Source organism: Microtus ochrogaster, unplaced genomic scaffold (genome assembly GCF_000317375.1).
Source record: "Microtus ochrogaster isolate Prairie Vole_2 unplaced genomic scaffold, MicOch1.0 UNK8, whole genome shotgun sequence".
In the NCBI taxonomy this organism is placed as follows: Eukaryota; Metazoa; Chordata; class Mammalia; order Rodentia; family Cricetidae; genus Microtus; species Microtus ochrogaster.
Genome location: NW_004949106.1, coordinates 8,863,044 through 8,880,115, shown reverse-complemented (window position 1 = coordinate 8,880,115; position 17,072 = coordinate 8,863,044). Strand labels below are relative to the sequence as shown.

The 17,072-nt window shown below is 40.8% G+C and overlaps 1 protein-coding gene across 1 annotated transcript in view; it reads left to right on the top strand.

Moving 5' to 3' along the window:
• Ankar (ankyrin and armadillo repeat containing) overlaps window positions 1-17,072 on the top strand; it is a 44,190-nt gene that overhangs the window by 20,388 nt on the left and 6,730 nt on the right. Inside the window, exons 12-21 of the mRNA XM_005366384.3 lie at window positions 528-769; window positions 2,011-2,179; window positions 5,763-6,004; window positions 6,209-6,362; window positions 6,436-6,597; window positions 11,563-11,669; window positions 12,320-12,442; window positions 12,944-13,102; window positions 13,735-13,852; window positions 15,457-15,566. Coding sequence (XP_005366441.1) covers window positions 528-769; window positions 2,011-2,179; window positions 5,763-6,004; window positions 6,209-6,362; window positions 6,436-6,597; window positions 11,563-11,669; window positions 12,320-12,442; window positions 12,944-13,102; window positions 13,735-13,852; window positions 15,457-15,566 — 1,586 coding nt within the window. The remainder of the gene's footprint in view (window positions 1-527; window positions 770-2,010; window positions 2,180-5,762; window positions 6,005-6,208; window positions 6,363-6,435; window positions 6,598-11,562; window positions 11,670-12,319; window positions 12,443-12,943; window positions 13,103-13,734; window positions 13,853-15,456; window positions 15,567-17,072) is intronic.

Below are 17,072 nucleotides of genomic sequence, written 5' to 3'. Positions count from 1 at the left end.
TGCACACCTTATCATGTGGTACCCAGAGCCTCTATCAGCTAGGGATGATGGTGCACACCTTGTTACCATGTGGTACCAAGAGCCTTTATCAGCTAGGGATGATGGTGCACACCTTGTTACCATGTGGTACCCAAAGCCTCTCTCAGCTAGGCATCATTGTGCATATCTTGTTCCCAGCACTTGGGAAGCTGAGACAGGAAGATGGTGAACTGCACAGTGAGTTTTTGTCTACATAACAAATTATCAGTTCCATAGGCCAAAATTGAGTGTTTTAAAGATGGTTTAGGTTTACTAACATATGTAGGGTCATGTTATATGAAATTAAACATCCAAACAGCAAAAGTCACTATCTTGTAGATAAGACAAAAATCATTTTCACATCACTTCAAATTGTTATTCTGTCTTTTGTAGAACTGTCTGTAATTATTTAGATTGCCATACCATGGACATTATTTCATTACTGTTAGGATAAATGGACAATAAATAACTTTGAGACATTGATGCTCATCTTAGTTTTATTGTTACAGGCACCATTCCTGCCTTAATCAATCTATTAAAATGCCCCAGAATAAAACTGCAGTGTAAGACCGTCGGGTTATTGAGCAATATCTCAACCCACGTAAGCGTAGTGCATGCTCTGGTGGAGGCGGGAGGCATCCCCGCTTTGATCAACCTGCTGTCTTCTGATGAGCCCGAACTCCATTCTCGCTGCGCCGTCATCCTGTATGATATTGCGAGGTGTGAAAACAAGGATGTCATTGCCAAATGGGTGAGTACTGTCCCGTAAAACATCACTTCCATGATGGCAGCTGTCCTTGCACATAGAAACTAGAAAGACAGAGATCCGTGCTGTTAGAGTAACAAACTCCCAGGGCTGGTCAGCTAAAGGAGAAAAATGTCAAGAAAAACCCTTCAGCAAGCCGCGGGCATGTAGGTCAGTGCAGGGCTGTGGCCCAACGCCAGGGGGCCCAATGCTCAGCACTGACAGAGTTCCGACGGGAGTGGCCCCAGAGAGAAGATGGAGTACTTCTCATGGTATATACCAATTATTTCTGGTTTATATGAAGATATTAGTTCTGCGTGAGAAATATAATTATGTTTAGGATTAAACAGAATTAGGATAAAATTGCTTTTGGTGAACACCAAACTATGGCTACTCTGCTTTGTTTCCGCAAACAAAACCTACACTATTGTGTCCGCGAACGCTTTAAGATCTTTTTTAGATGCTCGCAAATGAAGGGGAGTTACTTGATAGAAGTTTCTCCCGCTTCATAGAATTGTTTCTTCAATATGAACTGAACCATGTGCGTTATCAAATGGTTAATTACCTTGGATTCCTTTATGGTGGAAAACCATTTATGTTTATTCTGTTCCCTTTGGGTTCTTCAACATCATTTGCCTTTGTGCATTTTTTTTAAAAAAATGTCTATGGAAAACTTGAATTGCTATGTCTATTATCAATCCTTTAGAAAATATATTGGAAATATAGTCACACCCACATCTATTTCAGTCTCTTGGTCTTATCTACCTAAATCTCATGTTAATTGATTCTGGCAGCTAGCCAAAATAAGGGTAAAGTTTCTCTATGGATGCTGTCTCCTTAGGCTGCGCTGTCCCGTCCCACATTAAACAAAAATTTATGTGTTATCTTCATTCGGCAATAATACCGTATTTTTCTGGATAAGAATGACTCTGTTGTCTTAACTGTGTGACGTCAGTAGACACTTTTTTTTTTGGTTTTTCGAGACAGGGTTTCGCTGTGGCTTTGGAGCCTGTCCTGGCACTAGCTCTGTAGACCAGGCTAGTCTCGAACTCACAGAGATCCACCTGCCTCTGCCTCCCGAGTGCTGGGATTAAAGGCGTGCGCCACCATCGCCCGGCGTCAGAGACACTTTTGTTTACAGCAGTGTTCTCTACTAAACAAGGACGTGTTCCCAGAAAGATTACAGGCTTCGAAACGACAGGGCATCGATCTTGAAGGAGCTCACATTTCTTCTCGTTCCTCCACAGAATGGCATCCCAGCGCTGGTCAATCTCTTGAACCTGAACATCGAAAGTGTCCTGGTGAACGTCATGAACTGTATCCGGGTGCTCTGCATGGGAAACGAGAGCAATCAGAGAGCAATGATCGAACACAAGGGCATCCAGTACCTCATCCGCTTTCTGAGCTCTGACTCTGGTGAGCCTCAGCTGTCTGTTTAAAAGTCACCAGATTTACCAACGTGATCTGGATGTTTCTGTTAACAAATACGTCGGATTTGTCTTTGAACAGATCTTTACACACAATATAACCCAAATAGCTAGAAAACTTAAAGCTGCTAAGTTCATTGAAATAATTGACTCTCAGAAGTATATTAAAATGTTTAACTAGACATTTGCATAAATAAGAATAGTGAAAACAGAGCAGATTCTATATTCAGGGAGAACATTTATTCTTTTATGAATAAATATTTAGATCATTGGAAGCAATTTTGCAATGCACACCAAGAACTGCAGATTTGCTCTTATATGTCTGATATTGAAATCCAAGGCGATCAGCAGGCATTAAGCCAGGTACCTGCTTCTGAAGCGCACCTCAGTCCTAGGAGTGCAAGGCAAACCAGGCAGCTTCTGCAGCAGCCTTAAGCAATCACGTGCATTCTGTAAGGACAGTCACATCCCGGCGAGCAGACACAGCAGAATGCGCAGTTCAATTATAAGGAGAAAAACATGGGTACCACTGTGTCTCTTTTTGTTCCGGCTTGGTTTGTTATCCGTCTTTCTCCTTAGTTCATCATATGTAAGTATAGAATAAATACAAAATAAAAACATTGGTTAAAAAAATAATCCAAGGATAAGGATAAGGGGAAGGCTGCAGAGAGCTTGCATTATTTTAGAAGTTCAATTTAAGCAAGTGTCTTCTTCTAAGAATCAGCACCAGGTAGTAAAGGCACTTAAAGCATCCTTCCGGTCTCGAGTGTTCCCTTCCGATTTTCTGTACCATTTGCTAGCCTCTACTGACTGCTGGAGGAGCAGCACAGGGGGGCAGCCTTTATGCCCAGTTCCACCAGGACAATTTTACTTATAACTTCCCATCTTACGCTGTTTGTGCCATTAATAAAAACATCAAGAAGAGATTCGCTCTTTGTTTCCCTGCCTGCTCTAGGTAGTATAAAAAAGCAGGAATTATAACAGTAACTTAAATAAGTGAGCTCACAAAAAGTGATAGAAAGAAATATTTAAAATAATTCCCTCTTAGGTCTAACACCTAAATAAAAGCATTATTCTCCTACACTGGAATCTATATTATCCTCTTCCTTTAAGGAGTATGAAGATTTTAAATTTATAATTGTAATTATTTTTTTCTCTCTACATAACTTTAGCATTTTAACAACTATTCTTTTTACTATGGGCCAAGTGGCTTAGTCAGAGCATTAAGTTATTAAGAAAATCGCATCAAAGTGGGTGTGTGGTTTTTATCTGTGTTACTTTGCTTTTTGAGATAGGCAAGTCAACTGGGCAAACTAATGTTTTATAAAAAAAAAATTTAAGATTGTTTCAGGGAAATATTACATGTCTCTGCTCAATTTTGATGGCAATTTTTGATGAACACTTTATTATTATTGAGATAGCGCCTTACGTGGTAGGCTGGGCTAGCCTAGAACTCACAGAGGGCCCGCTGCCTCTGCCTCCCACATGCCGAGATTAAGGGTGTGCCCAGTTTATTCACACAATATTAAAGTGCAGGTTCTTTTTATTAGAAGCAAGGCAGTAATGACATCTAAACAGAAAAAGAACTTAACTGTGGAATGTAAATTAACATCACTAATGAAAATCTATGAACATCCTTTAACACGGCATCAACCATTGTCAAGGCATACGATGTCACCTTTAAAAAAAAAGATTTATTTATTTATTATGTATACAGTATTTTCAGTGCTCTGCCTGCAGGCCAGAAGAGGGCACCAGATCCTAATACATAACTCTATTGGCCGTTCATCGCTTTTTTTAGGACCATCAGGTGTTTTAGACAGGCACGGGTAACACAGCTTCACAGAGTTAAACAAAGGCAGCGTAAACAAAAGTCACACACCTGAAAATAGTATCCCCCAACCGGTGCATATCTTGAACCATGAGAAACAAGAAACAAACCTGAACCGAGGTCTAAAATAAAGGATTACGATTCACTTAAAAAAGTCACAGAAGTTAAAGAGCAACAAAAGAGCTATAGAGACATCATAAACGAAACGCATGCTCTCAGTTTCGTTCTGTACCAAGGGAGAAAAGCGTCACAGAGGATACGACAGGGCAGCGGATGTTTGATGAAAGCATTGCCTTTACAGATTGTATTGATTGTACTATCCTATTGATTGTCAACACACAGCCTCGGGTGTGTGTGGGTCCCTGCTGTCGTCACCGGCAGCAGCAAAGCCGTCCACGAAGAGGCAGAAAGGAAAGCTCAGTTCAGCCTGACTTGGTCAACCGTACCGGATCAGATTGGGAGCCTGACGCCAGCCCGTTTATTGCCAGCACGCTTAAACACAGTACAATTTGGGGAAAATGTCTCCTGGCGTAATACAATCCCCAATGTGCAAGGAGGCATAACTCCATTGAAACTCCACTAAAAGTGCATGTGATTTCTTCCAAGAAGATGGGTTCTAGATACAGTCATTTGGTCTCTTAGCTCCCTCCAGTCCTGGTTGTGGGAGCTCCATGTAGGCTGACCCTGCGATACCCCAGGCATTTAGTCACCCCCATTTCTCCATCTTCTCCTTTGGGAAGACAATCCAGCATGCTTAACATTCCTGGTTTCCATGGTGATCTGCGGACACAAGGATCTTTGTGCTCCCAACACAAATGTGGACAACCAAATTGTAGCCTGGCATAGTGGCACACTCCTTCAGTCCCGGAATCGGGGGAGGCAGAGGCAGGTGGATCTTTGTGAGCTTGAGCCCAGTTTGACCTTGATAGTGCATTTCAAGCTAGCCAGGACAGAATAACAGAAATAAATAGATAATAAATAAATAAAACAAAACTACGTTGTAAGCACATAAGTATATAAAATCAACGTACTAGTTAAATTTATATATCCAGGTGAAGTATATGAGTTCTCTCACTCATTCTTAATACATTTTCTGTAAATTTGTAACAACAAAATAAAATGAAATATCATTTAGTCTACCAAGTTATTAAGTTTTATGTACTCATTTTAATGAAAATATTTGTATTCAAAAAGACAAAATCAAATTGATATGCCTGAGCTCTGAACGTGAAAGAATAAGATGTTACTGATTCTTTTAGAAAACAATTTACGGAGATGTATAGAATTATTCCAGTAATTCAAGATACTCAATGCTAAAGGAAAAAAAGGTATTGATAAATACCTACATGCTAGGAAAATTTCTCCTGGAATCATTTAAAACAGCAAGAAGTTTGAAACAACGTATATTTTTAAAGTGTGAATTGCTAATAAAATGTGATATGACCGTTGATATGCAATATTCAGAAGGCACTTGTGACTTTTATGTTCATAAAAGAGTGGAGAAAATATTTCAATGCTAAATAAAAATTCTGGATATTATATTTGTAGTTAAATTATAATTCTCTACATATGCCCAAGTATCGGTATAAGAAGTAGTGGACAAAATAAAATCTAAAGGACGAATCTGGACAGTCTTGTCTTTGAACTTAGGAATTCAGTTTTGTAACATGGAAAGCTACCCTGCCGCGTGCCAGGTTGACGTTTCCGGTGACTGGTTCTCTTGCTCTCAACTCTTTTGAAGATACGCTGAAGGCAGTGTCCTCGGCCACCATCGCCGAGGTGGGCCGTGACAACAAGGAGGTGCAGGATGCCTTAGCCATGGAAGGGGCCATCCCTCCCCTGGTCGCTCTGTTTAAAGGCAAGCAGCTCAGTGTCCAAGTGAAGGGCGCAATGGCTGTGGAGTCCCTGGCCAACTGCAACCCTCTAATCCAGAGGGCGTTTCTCGAAAGAAAATTAACTAAAGATCTCCTCAAACTACTCAAGGTAGGGATTTTTTTTTTTTTTTTTTTTTTTTTTTTTTTTTTTACCATGACCTTTCCAGCTGTTTAGAGGGTTCACTTCATTTCGGGTCTTTTTTTTTGGAGACTAGACGATCAAATTCTAAAATGCACACTTTTTAAAAATACATATCCCTAATGTGTTCAGAACATGCTCACTGAATGAATGGCATGCTTTTGTCTTGCATAGGCCTTTCAATTAGACGTTAAGGAACAAGGAGCCAGAGCACTGTGGGCCTTGGCAGGACAAACCCTGAAGCAGCAGAAGTTTATGGCGGAACAGATTGGCTACAACTTCATAATAAACATGCTTCTGTCTCCATCAGCCAAGATGCAGTATGTAGGTAAGTTACGCTCTCTGCAGACGGCTGGCGTGGACGCTGAAGTCCACACCCACCTCTTCCCGTTCTCTGCCAGGAGGCGAAGCGGTCATGGCGCTCAGTAAGGACAGCAGGCTGCATCAAAACCAAATATGTGAAGGGAACGGCATCGCGCCCCTGGTCCGCTTACTGAGAATCAACAAGATAGCCGAAGGCACCCTGCTGAGCGTCATCAGAGCCGTGGGCTCCATCTGTATTGGTATGTATGCAGTCACAAGTTTCTAATTACTCTGAGAAAAATAAGTCTTCGGTAGAGTCGGAGAACATTTGTCTATCTCTGTTCACACCGTGAAAGAGCTCAGAGAAGGATAAATGGTTTCCCCAAGACCTTGGTGAGTTTGAGTGCGGAACCTGAGAGTGTCACGTCTTTTTGCTCTGGAATTCTGAGTAGGATAGAAAATGAAGTAGCCGGGCGATGGTGGCGCACGCCTTTAATCCCAGCACTCGGGAGGCAGAGGCAGGCGGATCTCTGTGAGTTCGAGACCAGCCTGGTCTACAGAGCTAGTTCCAGGACAGGCTCCAAAGCCACAGAGAAACCCTGTCTCGAAAAAAAAAAAAAAAAGAAAAAAGAAAGAAAATGAAGACAGTGAGCACTATTTTTGAACTAAAACAATCCCGTTTCTTTTAAGAGAACTTTAAAATGTCAACAGCTATAAATTTCTTAAGGTTAACATTTGATTACATTTTCTCAATTCTTGTTGACTTATATAAGTTATTGTTTGTTTATAGAAAGTGGCCTTTGTTGCAAAAGAATTGACCTTTTGAGCTCTGGTTCTTTGCTGACCCTGCTGAATTCAGGGTAGAGGCTGTGGGCTATTTCTTGCAAAGAAAATAAAAATGGCTTCTGTGTGCATTTGTTTTCTAGGTAACTGTGTTTCCTCAAAAGCACCCAGATGTTGAAGTTAGCAGCTCGCCTTTTCTTTCCTGTTTATGAGTAGCTGCAGAAAGTTATTAACTCTTCTAAGACATAAATAACCCAGAAGATAATGTTTCTTTCATAGTCGGAATCTATAATAGACATTCTAGTTAGTAATAAAAGTCTAGTAAATGGAGGGGGGGGGTTGAAGAGATAGCTCAGTGGTTAAGGCAACTTGTTCCTTTCTAGAGGACCCGAGTTCGGTTCCCAGCACCCTGCCTGTAACTCCTGCTAGCTGTGGGGGCCCCATATGCATAAACATGTACAGACATGTTCACATAAGAAACACACATGTAGGCGGGGTTTCCATCTAGACTGCTGATCAGCTCTGCCCCACCAGCCGCTCCCCAAATAACCACACAGACACTTATTATTATTTGTAAATGCTTGGCCAATAGCTTAGGCTTATCTCCAGCTATCTCTTACAATTTAAAATAGCCCGTTTCTGTTCCTCTTTGTGCTGCCCTGAGGCTGGCTTACCTCATCTAAGAGTTTCCTATATTGCTTCTTCTGCATCTGGCGTGTAGCTCCCAGACTCGACCCTCCTCCTTCTCAAGTGCTCTCTCTGCCCCCCAAAATCCTGCTTAGCTATCTGCCAATCAGCTTTCTTTTTTTATTTTTCAAACAATCTTATTTTACAGACCAATCCCAGTTCCCTCAACCTCCCATCCCCCTGCTCTCCCCACATTCTCCCCAAACACCCCCTATCCACTCCTCAGAGAGGGTAAGGCTTCCCCATGGGGAGTCAACAAAGCCTGGCATTTCACTTGAGTCAGGACCAAGGTTCTCCCCTCCCCATACCTAGACTGAGCAAGGTATCCATCCATAGGGAATGGGTTCCAAAGAGTCAGTTCTTGCACTAGGGATAAATACTGGTTCCACTGCTAGCAGTTCCACAGATGGCCCCTGTCACATGACTGTCACCCACATTCAGAGAGCCTCCTTTGGTCTTATGCTGGTTCCCCAGATGTCAGTCTGGGTTCAGTGAGGTCCCACTAGATCAAGTCAGCTGTTTCTGTGGGTATTCTCATCCTGGTCTTGGCCCCTTCACTCATAATAGCGTCCCACCCCCTCTCTCTCTCTGTGACTGGACTCCAGGAGTTTGGCCCATTGCTTAGCTGTGGATCTCCACATCTGCTTCCGTCAGTTGCTGGAAGTTGGAGGTTCTATGATGACAATTAGGTTGTCGTCAATCTGATTACAGGAGAAGGGCAATTCAGGCGCCCTCTCCACTGTTGCTTAAATTCTTAGCTAGGGTCATCCTCGTGGATTCCTGGGAGTTTGCCTAGTGCCTGGTTTCTCCTTAATCCCACAACGGCTCCCTCTTTCAAGGTATCTCTTTCCTAGCTCTCCCTCTCTGTCCTTTATCCACTCATTCTTCCGAATCCTTGATGTTCTCCTCCCCACTTCCCCGACTACTTCCTCCCTTCCCCCACGGTGCCAATTTACCAAGAAGATCGTGTCTATGTCTCACTCCCACGGGGGATCCATGCATGTCTCTCAGGGTTCTCCTTATTTCCTGTCTTCTCTGGAGTTGTGGATTGTAGGCTGGTTATTCTTTGTTTTATGTCTAATATCCACTTATGAGTGAGTACAGACTGTGTTTGTCTTTCTGTGTCTGACTTCCCTCATTCAGGATTTTTTTTTCTGGTTCCATTCATTTCCCTGCAAATTTCAAAATGCCATTTTTTTTTTTTTTTTACCTCTGAATAGTACTCCGTTGTGTAAATGTACCACCTTTTCTTTATCCGTTCTTTGGTTGAGGGGCATTTAGGTTATTTCCAGGTTCTGGCTATTACGAATAATGCTGCTATGAACATAGTTGAGCAATTGTCCTTGTGGTATAGGTTTGCATCCTTTGGGTATATGCCCAATAGTGGTATTGCCGTGTCTTGAGGTAGATCGATTGCCAATTTTCTTGAGAAAATGCCATATTGATTTCCAAAGTGGCTGTACAAGCTTTCACTCTCACCAGCAATGGGGGAGTGTTCCCCTTACTCCGCATTCTCTCCAGCATAAACTGTTATTGAATGTTTTTGATCTTAGCTATTCTGACTGGGGTAAGATGGTATCTCAGAGTCATTTTGATTTGCATTTCCCTGATTGCTAAGGATGTTAAGCAGTTCCTTAAGTGCCTTTTGGCCATTAGAGATTCCTCTGTTGAGAATTCACTGTTTAGATCTGTACAAATTTTTAATTAAACTATTTGATATTTTGATATCTAGTTTTTTGAATTCTTGGTATATTTTAGAGACCAGCCCTCTGTCTAAGTTGGGGTTGGTGAAGATTTTTTTTTCCCACTCTGAAGGTTACCATTTTGTCTTGCTGACTGTGTCCTTTGCCTTACAGAAGTCCCATTTATTAACTATTGGTCTCAGGGTCTGTGTTCCTAGTGTTCTATCCAGAAAGTGGTCTCCTGTGCCAATGAGTTCAAGGCTACTTCTCACTGTCTCTTCTGAGCCTCAGGGTGGCTGCATTTATGTTGAGGTCTTTGATCCATTTGGACTTGAGTTTTGTGCATGGGGATAGATATGTATCCGTTTGCATTCTTCTACCTATTGACATCCAGTTATGCCAGCACCATTTGTCGAAGATGCTTTCTTTTTCCCATTGTATAATTTTAGCTTCTTTGTCAAAAACCAGATAGGTGTTCATAGGTGTGTGGATTAATGTCAGGGTCTTCAGTTCTATTCCATTGGTCCACCTGTCTGCTTTTGTGCCAGCACCAAGCTGTTTTCATGACTATAGCTCTATGGTAGAGCTTGAAGTTAGATATGGTGCTTCCATCTATCTAAATATATCTTTTTAACCTTGAAAGCATACTAATATGACTATAAGTGTGATTGTTATGACTAGCTACTAACCTGTATTTTTAAGTATACATTACATTTTTAAATAATTCCCACACAAGAGTAGACACATACATACAGCTTAACAAAAATAACCTTAAATTTGTACCAGTAAAACAAAATCCATACCAATGAAAAATATTTTGAGATTAATAGGTGTTTTTTAGATTAATTAAGTAGATTCAATAATCTGCCCTTTTATCTCATCATTTTTAAATTAGCTCCCCATTTTTCCTCTAGAAAGACATCTTTGAATTTAACTTGTTTGTCTAGCTTTTTTTTCCTGACTATGATCAATAACAATTTGTAACCAACCTTCCATAAATTATGACAAACATCCATAAACAATCTTCCATCTCTTGTTTCCACTCTGTATCTGGCTAGTGATTCTGTTTCTCTTCTTCCCAGAGTCCTCTCTGTCCCCAGAAAACCCACCTAACCTCTTCCTGCCCAGAGATTGGCCATTCAGTTCCTTATTAAACTAGTTAGAAGGTGCCTTGGCAAAAACACATCTTCACAGTGTAAAGAAATATTCCACAGCATGCATGCATGCATGCATACATACATACGTATACGCATACATACATATACGCATACATGCATATACACATATCCTTGATCATCCCTCCCAACAACTGTGATTCTATAGGGATGGTGAAGGCAAGAAAATAAAATTGATAAGATAAGTGTTGCTCATTCTACTCCCCCTAGTTAAACTTTACAAAAAAACAATATATGGGTGGCTTATCACTTTTCACAGATGCCTTAAACTTGTATTTTTATTTAAGTATAGAAACTTACTATATTTATATCTATATAGTACACATAATACTATATTTAAATATATAGACCATATATATATGTATATATATAGGCACTCTTAGGCAAAACAAAATTGAATTGTTTATGCATATTCACAAAAATGAGATTGAGTTTTCTCCTGATATTAGATTGCAACTTAAAATACAGAGTGTTAGAAAGGAAGACAATGTATGTTTTTAGTATATGCAATTTATGAAAGCTAGAAATTCTAACTCAGTGATTAGTCATTTTTGTAGATAAGAAACTTTTCATAGAAAATACTGGCTATAAATTTGAGTGCCAGAATATATTTTTAACCAGTGATGGTTCTTGTAATGAATGTAGCAGTTTTCAAATTTATGTGCTGTGTCTCTTTCTATAAAATTATCTATAGTTCTAGTAATGAATTTCCATGTTTATTCTGTCCTTAAAAAAAATCAAAGGAAGTATTGAAATAGTGCCAATATACTATGTTTTTAAAGTCTGTTAAGCCATATTGCTTTAAGATAGTTTATCCATCAAAATCCAGCCAAGTTTGACTCTCCATTTTAAAAATGGAACAAAAACATGACCTCATTGACCTATGGGAGCTTTACAGGTGTGGCCCACACAAGCAATCCCTTGAGTCAACAGTTCGTTGTGGAGGAGAATGCCTTTCCTGTACTCATTCAGCTACTAAGAAGTCACCCTTCACTTAACATTAAGGTATGGATTAATGTTTTCAAGGTTTTCTAACATAGTAAACGTAATATATAGAGCAGGGGTTTTTTTTGGTGTTTTTTTTTTGTTTTTGGTTTTTCGAGACAGTTTTAAGAAGAATTTTTACCTTAGATTATGTGGGTTTACAAGCATAACAATTTAACTTTTAAAACAAAATTCTAAAAGTTTTAAGCAGCAAATATGGATGTAGTAAATATTATTTTCTTCTACTATGACATGAAAGTCTAATGCACTTAGTCCTTAATTATTTTTCCTTAGCCGTTAAACCCATGCCAGTAAATATTTGAAAATTATGTTTAGATGTGGAAGGGATACAATTACATACGTTAGATTTTATAGTACCTCTGAACATGCCTTGCTGTCCCTAGGACACCCCCACACACACACCCAGCACCTTCAGGAGATGTGAGATGACCTCTGGTCATAGAGGACATGGAAATTTCCTGGCCATTAAAATCTATGAGCGACACCCTCCAGGGGCTGGGTCACACTAACTGGAGTCAAAGAATTATAATCAACACATTGTGCCTCAAACACTTTATGTTTCCACAACCTAGCCTGTGCAAATATTTACGTACTATATATTCTTCCATAATGTGTGAATGAAACATAATTTTTGAAAACCACATCTTTAGGTTGAAGTGGCATTTTCTTTGGCATGCATCGTCCTAGGGAATGACTTGCTGCAGAAAGAGTTACAAGAAAAGGAAGGGTTTCAGTATTCTGATGTCCTTTATCTTCTTCACTCAAGAGACAAGGTAGGACTTTGACATCCTTCAGAGCACTCACCTAGGGGAAATGGCTCTAAGAAAACACAATCAGTTACCACCAAGCATTCCCCAAAACAGCACGCAAGCAATTTATTTAAGAGAATATACTTTGTTGGTCATGAGTTTGTAATAATACTGTTCCAAATTTTTCATAGTTGCCACATGTCTTCCTTGATGTGCACAGTTTTAATGCGTGGTAAAATCTCTGTCCTGAATCAAACCCTTCGTTTAATTGCATGCCCTTCCAATCCCCCATCATGCTCTTCTTACCCAGAGAACACCGAGGCTTCGGAAATGTCACTTGGTGAAGACAGCTTTCCCAAGTCAGCTAATAAGAGGCAGTTATTTTTCTTAAAAAAAAAAAAAAAATTCTCCCAACGATGTCCTATTTCTCCTCCTGATGAGAATGAGATGCATTTTAGTAGGCGATAACTCAAATCAGCGAATAACAAAGCAAGTGAAAATTGTTGGTGTTTCTCCTCTCCCTAGGACATCTGCCTGAGAGCCGGTTACGCGCTGACTCTTTTCGCCTACAACAACCGTTTTCAACAGTACTTAATACTGGAAAAAGGAATGATAACTTTATCCATTTTTGAGCCTTTTCTTCAGTCCAAAGTTGAAACCGAGAGGGCGATGGCAGCATTTCAGGTACCCAGGGCCTTGCATTTCCTACTAGCATGGACGTTGTCTTGGTGAGCACTTCTCCACTGGGGATTCAGAAAAATGTTGACACATTTACGAAATCGAGTATTCCCCACACCAGCCCCTCCACCTCACGAGAAGCCCATTATTAGGACTTCTGTGTTTATATAGAATCTGACAAGCTGCGTCTTGCCTACCACAATCCTGTGAGGCTCACAGCAAACTATGTGGTTGGTTTCGACGTGGTGGCGTCGAAAACAGCTCTCAGTGTGGACTGTCATGGCCTCTTCCATCGGCATCAGTGTTTAGGCTCCTCTCTGTTTTATGCTTACTCTTCAGAGCTTCTCAATCCTATAGCCTTGTGAAGTATTTTTTTTCTTCAAATTCAAGGTCAAACGCTGCAAGAAATGCAGAAAGAATAACGTGGCCCTTGTGGCCATTGCCATGAGCATTTGGGGGGAAGTACTTTAACTCTGTCTTTTCATCCATCACATCTCTTTTATTGGAGCCTGCCAAACGTCCCCTCTGACCCCTAAAATGCCCCCAAATCATAAATGATTAAGAGAACCTGAGTAGCAAACAGTCACCAATTCTATGTTTTTTTTTTGTTTTTTTTTTTTTGGTTTGCTTTCTTTTAGATTATCGTGTTAGCGAAGGTCATTATAGACGTGGACCATATTACTTTGTTGGCAAGAGGTGTTAATATTTTAGTCGACAGTCTGTATTCAACCCACGTTCCTACTATTGTCTTGGCAGGTAAGAAACAGCTAACAAAACAAAACAAACAAAAAAAAACAACAAAAAAGTATAATGGCCTCCACACAAAGGAACATGGATTCGCGTCCAAGACAGATCATAAAAATATTTTAGATCACAATCTCAACAATACGAAAATACATCTAATTCCCCATTGCACAGTTTCAAGCTACACCACTTGGAAACACTGAGCAGGTCTGCATGGGGCAGTGGGCGTCGGCATTCACTCTGTACCCTGCGCGGAGCCGTAGGTGTCCACCCTGCTTACTGAACAGGGTTGCAGTAACCCTCAGCACTGCTCCTTCACGTTCCTAATAATTATGTCAAACTTCTAATCATCTTCTAGACTATAAAGTAAGAGTTCGATTATGCACCCCCAAGAAAAAAATTGCACTCCGATTTTCAATAGTCATGGCAGATTTACACTGATGTGCTTTGTGTTTCTTTTGAAAGTATACATTCTGTTACTCGAAATTTTTTTAGATTTATTTATTATATTATTCTTTGCATGAGTGCTTTGGTTGCAAGTTTGTGTTGCACTACCTGTGTGCCTGTTGCCTATGGGTCAGGGGAGGGTGCTGGATCCACTAAGACTAGATAGCTGTGAGTCATCACGTGGGCACAGGGAATTGAACCCAGGTCTTCTCTAAGATCAACAGCTGTCCTTAACCACTGAGACACGCCTTTAATTCCAGCTCACTAGAGGCAGAGACAGGTGGAGCTCTGTGAGTTTGAGGCTAGCGTGGTCTACACAGTGAGTTCTAGGACAGCCATGGTTATGGAGAGAGACCCTGTCTCAAAGAACAAACAAACAAACAAAAATAAATACAACCCAGCAAAGAAAAATAGGGTACTAGTTCTCTTGACACAGTGTTATCAAAGTATATCCACTTCAAGCTTACCCATGCTTGTAACAATGGGTGATAAGTAACATTTAACTAAGCTACCATTCACAGCTACATAAACACTTTCAGAGTGATAGATAGTCTGTGAATCCTAGCAAAATAAATAAAAAATCAAATTTATTACTAACTTCGCCAGTGGCTGTATGAGAAACACGTATTTTGGAGTCTGTCTGCTTAGAGAGGAAGACAAATCATTCAGTGGAAATTTTTGGACACCAGGTAGGAAAACGGGTCTGGAAGGAAATTTAATAGTCTTTGTTTTAGATTTCGGTTCATGATCTCTTTGCTACAAGAGATGCCTTATTTTATTTGCTTTCAAATATTAATTTTCTCCATCTGAAAGAATGCATATCACATCCAGACACAAGTTCAGGGGAAACACTCGTACACATAAAATGAATACATTTTATTAAAGCTTAACAACCGAAAAGCAGTGGATACATTTTCGAAGTCTGGAAAACAGAAAGCTTCTGACTTGAAAATGTGCCATTCTTCCAAGTTCCAGTACATGTGATGGAAAACCAGTCAACTGCGTGAACAACTGTTCCACATATCCGTGTGCATGTTTCTCTTCCCTCTCTTCTTGATTTACCAGAGAGGTTTTGTAGGACAAACTTTTCAAACTACCGTGTACAAGTGGAAACGCAACGTGTCTGTTATCAGCTGTGGATCATATAAGCTCTTTTGTTTTGATTCTAGGTAACTTAATAGCTACTCTGGCTCATTCTAGACCTGGTATCCCAGACGCTTTTATGACAGTAGGGGCGATCCAGCGGCTCTGCTACCACCTCTACTCAGGAAGAGAAGAGGTAAGCAGAAGCTAATTGCAAAGTTTAATGGGCTACAAATAATAGTTTTCTTCTTTCACACAAGGGGATGTTTTTTCCTTGGGATAGTAGATAATTCATAATAACTCAAGCATAGATGAACTTTCCAGTGTTAGTCATGCCATGTCTGATATGTCCAATTCTGATTACCCACAAAAAACGTATTTTTTTAAAAAAAATATTTATTCTCTCATACATTACATCCCAACCACAATTTTCTCTCCCTCCTCTCCCCCCAGTCCCTCTCTCCCCCATCCACTCCTCCTGCATTTACTCTCAGATAAAGGCAGCCCTCCTCGGGATATCAAATGAACATGGCGTATCAAGATATAATAAGGCTAGACACCTCTCCTCATATTAAGACCGGACAATGTTGTTTTCAACTAAGTCTATTTTATCAGTAAAGACTTGGGAGCCAGATGGAGGGGTGAAAACCTGCTAACTCTGAGAGGCCAAGAAAGCACCTCCACTGTCCTCGTCCCAGGAAAAGAGCTTTCTCCTATCTGTCTCAAACAAAACTACTCCACCCGGATGTCCCTCCCTTCCGCTTCCTGTCTCTCTCTCTTTGTTCTCCTGACTCCCTCTTAATCTCTATGGTTACTTCCTCTCAAATGGCGGCTTGCTCCACCTCTCGACCTAAGATTGATTTTTATTTAACCCTTTTTTACAACATTCAAGCAGAAAGCTCTTGGATTAAAGGGGCGTGCTAGGGCTGAGTCACACCAGACCGAGAAGCAGGGGCTCCTAGTAAATGATGCAGTGTTGGGGTCCACAGTATGTTGGGGTCCACAGTGTGATGGAATATCCTGCCATAGGATGAGGCAGCCCAGTGGGAGGAAGAGGCCCAGAGGCAGAGACAGTCCCCTCTCCCATTCTTAGGAGTTTCTACAAGAAAACCAAGCTACACAACTATGACATCTATGCAGAGGGTCCAGGTCAATCTCATGTAGGCTTCCTGACTCCTGGTTCAGTCTCTGGGAGCTCCTATGACCTCAGGTTAGTTGATTCTGTGGGTTCTCTTGTGTCCTTGACTCCTCTGGCTCCAACAATCCTTCCTCCTCCCTCTTCTGCAGGGCTCCCCGAGCTCTGTCTAATGTTTGGCTGTGGGTCTCTGCACACACACTGTGGGTTCCTGTCAGTTGCTGGATGGAGCTGCTCTGATGGCAGTTATGCTAAACTCCTGTCTATGGGTATAGCAGAAGAGCGAAATTTCAATAGGAGTCATTTCATTGCCTTTTTTTTTTTTTGCTTGTCAGTACACTTTTATTTGAACTCTGACATCTAAACAGAATTTTACGAAAGCAATATAACAACTGTAATTAAAGATTTTGAGCATCCAAACTGCCTAGGCTCCCCCAAAGCCAGTACGTACTAGACCTGGATAGAGGTGGGCGGTCCTTGGGCTTCCCACAGGTCAGGGAACCCTGATTGCTCTTTGAGCTGATGAGGGAGGGGGACTTGGTGGGGGAGGGGGAGGGAAATGGGAGG